At 41.4% G+C, this 5760-nt stretch overlaps 1 protein-coding gene across 1 annotated transcript in view; it reads left to right on the top strand.

Moving 5' to 3' along the window:
- The window catches only part of coro7 (coronin 7), an 88536-nt gene that overhangs the window by 4536 nt on the left and 78240 nt on the right, over positions 1-5760 (top strand). Inside the window, exons 6-7 of the mRNA XM_025064370.1 lie at positions 183-259; positions 4206-4256. Coding sequence (XP_024920138.1) covers positions 183-259; positions 4206-4256 — 128 coding nt within the window. The remainder of the gene's footprint in view (positions 1-182; positions 260-4205; positions 4257-5760) is intronic.

Here is a 5760-nt window from a genome sequence, read left to right on the forward strand (position 1 = left end):
GTGAGGACATCTGTCCACTACCACCCCCACTCTGGTGTGTTTTCATAACTTTTGTGCTTGATTTATGGCATTATCGATCTCTGTCCACTGACTGTACCGATTTTCACCTTCTTTTCTTTCTCGTTTTTTTTATCTGTGACTGACATCAGCTCTTTCTCTAATCTTGGTCTTTATGTTCGCAGCCTTGGAGCAGCACAGAGACCAGCTGCAGAGTCTGAGCTGGAAAAAAGATGGCTCCCTATTGGCTACTTCCAGCAAGGTAATGTTCTTCCTGTCATTTTTTTAAATTAGTTTATCACAAGCTCAATATTGTATTAACTATTTTATATATACACATTCTCCTACGTACTAACAGACTTGTAATCTAAAAGCAGGAGGTGAAAATACCATGGGTAAAAGCAGAAATAAATGTTGATGACTAACACAACCAGGATATTTAAAAAGACTAATGTAATGTTAATACTTTAAAATAATTTAACGATTATAAATTTGAACGCTGCCGTTGTGCCAGTGATCTGAATAAAAGCTAAAGTTTAAATATATAGTTACAGCTTACGACCACTAGATGTCACCAGTTGACCACAGTTCATGCTGTGTACCTCAGTAAATGTAAAAAAAAAACAACCTCAGTCCCGTTATCTGTTCATTTATGAGGTTTCTGTATTTTGCCAGAATGTCAACAGAGGTGAACATTAAGAGTTTATTAAGAACATGTACGTACGTCTTTACAGGGGAAAATAATTAGGGTACAAACGTTTATGGTGTAAAAGACATAAAAGCCTGCTTGGTTCAGTATGACTATAGTGATGACAAAGCAGTTTAAGAAATATTTGGCGGTGGGAACTAGAGGACTAATGAAGACTGGAAAGTACAATAATTTTGCAACGCACTGCTGCTTGTGATGTGGAAAAGACAAATATCTGAAGACTGTGCTTAGAATTCTTTTTCTATATTGAAGTGATTAAGTCGCACAGGTGCAGTAGATTTATTTATCTGCCCGTCCATGATGGAAATCTGCAGGGTCTATTGGTTTCAGATGTGAGGTATTTGGAGGCCATTCAGAATTTGTTCAAGAAGCAGGTTTACATGTGTGGAGATTTGAGACTTAAAATGATAGACACGCTGTTGTAAAGAAAAACGAAAAAGCATTCACGTAGCCTTCAAGCCATGTTTAGCTGGTACAGGAGGGATAAACTTGTACTAAGACAATATTACTCAGACCAAGGCAAATTCAAATTCTATTCTGTTTACTGTTGTCAGCTGACATGATTAGCCCCTGTTTTGGTCTTCTGCTGCTGAAGCTCATCAAATATAAAACACCTGTAATTTTTAATTAGTCTGGATCTGAAGAACATCACTGTTCTTCCCTATTCTGAAGCAGGACGTAGTGACCACCTTTACAAAACTACATTTAGTTGCTACCATGTGATAGGGTGGTCTGACCACTCATGTGCGCTTGACAGCTTTGATTGTCAGGCCCGTGCCCCCTATGTTTGTGTTTGCTCTAAATAATAAGTCATTACTCCATCCATCACATGTTCCATCCAAACCTTGACATTTAATCCTGATGGGTAATAATCCTCAAAAACAGCCAGCTCAGCCTAAAAAAAAGACACCTGAAGAGAAAGACGCCTTGGGGGAAATGTGAACCCAGAACAGGACAAGGGGTCCTTGGCTGTGTTTGCCCTTTCGGTCTGTGGTGTCATTTCACCCAAAAAACTCTGTTCAATCTCTACAATCAGCTTATTAAAGCAAATAGGACCTGCCAACATGTGGGTCCAATCTCCTGTCCCTTCTGCAGGGTAAACATTGGGGTGCACTTGGGGGAGGTGGGGGAAGATGAAGGGGATACCTTGCTCCCAAAGAGCAGCAATCATGACAGGCCTCAGAGGGAGACGTGTGTTTAAGGCACACTCAGAGGTAGAGACCAAAGGCCCCATTCATTTAAGGTAGGGAAAAGGTAGTGTCAGCGGTGGTGGAGGAAAGTCTCTGTTTATCTGAATGAGGTGGAGGAATGGGTGGGGTGCTGGTTAGAGATGGGGTGTCGCTGGATTTATAGCCCACCTTTAATTTTGAAACCCTGCATATAATGTGGGCTCCACATACCGTACCGTATTTCTCAGGGTGTGGAGAAAGGGGAGACGTCCAGCAGCGACCACGGGCTGGACACTGGTAACCATGGGAGACCAGGAACATGAGGGTGGCAGCGCGATGTGTTTGATGAGTAAAGAGAGACGGGCTGGTTAAAGATTCCCACCGACCCTCTGTGTTTACATTGAAGTGAAAGTAATGTGCGGCAGACAAGCAGTGAAAACTCATTAACAGCAGCTTGAGAATGAGCCTTTGATTAAACAGCTGCTCATTTCATACGCACACACACACACACACACACACACACACATGCAGCTCATGTCAAGTCGTCCATCTGTGCATTTATGAGATGCAGCAGTGTGTGTGTTTGTGTTTATACGGGTTATTGTCGTACCAGTGTGTTTGCCTGGTGGATAAATCTCTACGTGAGTGGTCCCACACTGGTGTGTTTACACAGCACTGTGACTCCACAGTGAACAACATCAACTTTATATATTAGTCACATATAAAAGTTTTGAGCAGATACTTTCTTATTTAGACAATAAATTAATACAACAATAGTAATGACAGTAGTAATCCTCGTCATTATTGTTATATTATTTATGATAGTAAAAATAAGTCAAAATTAGCACGACAAAATATTACCTGGAAAATGAATGAAATAAAATGAAAAATATTGTTCTTTGTCAAATTTAATTGCACTTTGTAACGACTGAAACAGAAAATTTGAATAGTTAAATAATAAAGTAAAATTCACAATATAAAAGAGTAAGATTTTTTAGCCATTTTGTCGACCTCGGTCATCAACCAGCCTCATCTCAGGGCTGACCTGGAGGTCAGAGGTCGTTGTGGAACAGGTGGAGACCTGTCTGTTGGTGATCTGGTGGGAAAACATGGTTGTGTGAGTGTGTGTGTGTGTGTGTGTGGGTGGAGGTTTTGGTGGGTATGTTTTCTCTTTATTACTCTCAAAGCCTTGGCTTAGGCCCAGGTCATAGTGACCTGAAGATGTGGCCTTAGGGCGTCACATTCGTGGGTGGCCTTCACACAGACACTCGAAAAGACAGAAAAAGACAGGGTTTAAAAAACGTAAGTAATGGCAAATACATAAAATGTGAATTATTATAAGGATTAAAGTGAAGAACAAATAAGAAAAAGGTGTATTCACTGTTCTGTATGCCTCAGTACTTCACAGTACTTCACAGTACTCTGTGTAAATACGTGTCACTGTCTGATTCCTGATTCTCTTTGACGTATATTCGTTAAGTGCGGGCGAGGTTTAGTTTAGGCCCTCTGACTGACTACCTGTGATCGGCTCCGTCTGTCAGTCTGCCGCTGTGATCACAGTCACACACTCGTATTGAGTGACACGGCTGCAGACACGCATGTCCCGGTCACAGCCTGATCCCATTAGATCCCATTTCCTCTCAATCAACAAGGAGCCTCTCTGATTGGCTGCAGTGATTGATACCGAATGTGAGTCTGGGCTGGTGGGGGTCAAGGAACAGAAGGCCGCACAGGGGTCAGGATGTATGGGTGAGATGTAGAAGAAGATAATAAAGGAACTTTAGAAAATATGTTGTTTTATTCAGCAGAATACTGATGATGGCAAAATGTGAACAAAAGATTGTTTTCTAATGTATCTCTAATTTTAACTTATTGTTTTTAATAGATGTTGTTGTTTGTTTGTTGTTCCTTTTACATCCACTTATTTTGACTAACTATTGTTAGTTAATTTGTCAAGCAAGAAACCTTCCAGAAACTTCTAAAGGCTTTTTCTGCCTCATCCAAAACTTTGTTTGGGTCACGAGGTCATTTAAAACCAGACAGTCGTTTTACACCTGGACCATCTCAGCACATGACGCTCACGTTAAAGAAACAATTACAGCAACACTTGTTGTTATTACATCGCTTCACTGACTGTCCATGAATTTCTCACTGAGGATTATAAGGTGCATGAGCTAACCTCTGATGTAACACAAAAGGTTTCCAAGCTAGGACATTGTTAATCTGATTTATTACTCTGTGTTACATCGTTATGATGTACTAATAAAATTAATCACTTCCAGATTTCTTTATTTCTTTAATTCTTTTTTCATCTCTCTTTGGCTGTGCAGGACAAGATGCTGCGAGTGTTTGACCCCAGGGCCCAGCTGACACCTGTTCAGGTAAGACCTCCTAAAACGCTGCCAGCTCACAGACTGTCTTCCATTAGGAGACAAGGAAGTCAATGCAGCTTTCTGGCTTGGACTACCTTTTTAAAATTTTAAACAGCTGGGACATGTGCGAGGTAAAATCTGCTCAGCCTCTGTCACCCTGCTCTTATTCAGCATATGTAGATAGTCTTTTTTTTTTCCACGCTCCATTTTAATCATAAACATGTTGCCGATAAACCAGAGAACTCACCACTCAGAATCGGCGAGTCATGCGCTGTTGATTTATTGATAGATTTTTGGCTCTTCTTTTCCCACGGGTACCCATCCCACAGTTAACTAGTGTGACCGTGGACCTCCCCACTCACACCACTGCTCTTCTTTCCTTGTGGAAATTCTTCACCAGTGGCAGCCTGGACTCAGCCAAAAGGCCTTGGTTATACAACCGGCAGTCATGAAATGATCGGAGTGGGTTTTGGAGGGGGGAGATGAGGATACAGTGTGGGTGGTGAGGGCTGATCATCACTACAACAAATATTCTCCCATGTTACAGCCCCAGACCTCCGTAATGGTATGAACCGCTGGCGCTCACCAAGGCTAAATCTTCATGATTTCAAATACAAATAATTCTGTTAAAGCACTAAATGCTTTGGTCTTTGTGACTGTCTGAACAGAGACTTCACTCCTGCAGAAGTAAAGTAAAGCTAGCTAGATTAGCCACGTGTATGTCGTCTTACGTCTTATTCTGTCGTGGAAATTCATTGAAAAAGGGTACAGTTACAGACATGTCTGCTGTCAGTCACTTTGACAGTCAGCTGAAAAATAGGTACTAATAAATAGGATTATTTTCTTACTGTGGCACACTTACAGCCCTGTGCCGATTGTGATGTTTGGTGTGGGTGTGTGTGTGTGTGTGTTTTTGTGAAACATGAGCCAAGACAGAGCCAAGACAGAGCCAACCTGTTGGCTGCTCTCCAGTGTTGGCACCTGAATACATCAGATGTATCAGCTGACGACATGATTTTTTTCTTCTACTCCACATGAACAAAAAGAACCATTGATAGTTTTCCTTAAAAATACTTTCTAAGTTATTTGTGTGTGAAGGTATTTAGAGAAATGTTTTGTGCTGTCATTAGTTCAAACCACTGATCATTTCAGTCGCAATCTCTACATTTGAATACTGCAAATTATAGTTAGAGGTTATAATCCAGGAGGCAATAAAAAAAATGATGATGGATTTGTCAGACATGAAAACCAGAGTGGTCTGAATAATAGTCCCAGTTGTAGTTGCAGTGTTAAATAAGAGGTTGTGGTAGGCTCCAGATGGACCATCCAGCTACTGTACGCTTCACTCTCTCAGCCGTGTGTGTTGTTTTCAACCTCCTTCTTCACCACTTACTCATTAATTCTCCTGCTCTCGTCGGCACGGAGAGGAATAACGAGGAGACCTGAGTCAGCACTCTGGCCACGTCTACACGCCACACATGGCTGCACCACCTCAAACCAGAGAAAAGCAGAG

The sequence above is a fragment of the Cynoglossus semilaevis genome, chromosome 17 (genome assembly GCF_000523025.1).
Source record: "Cynoglossus semilaevis isolate Cse_v1.0 chromosome 17, Cse_v1.0, whole genome shotgun sequence".
In the NCBI taxonomy this organism is placed as follows: Eukaryota; Metazoa; Chordata; class Actinopteri; order Pleuronectiformes; family Cynoglossidae; genus Cynoglossus; species Cynoglossus semilaevis.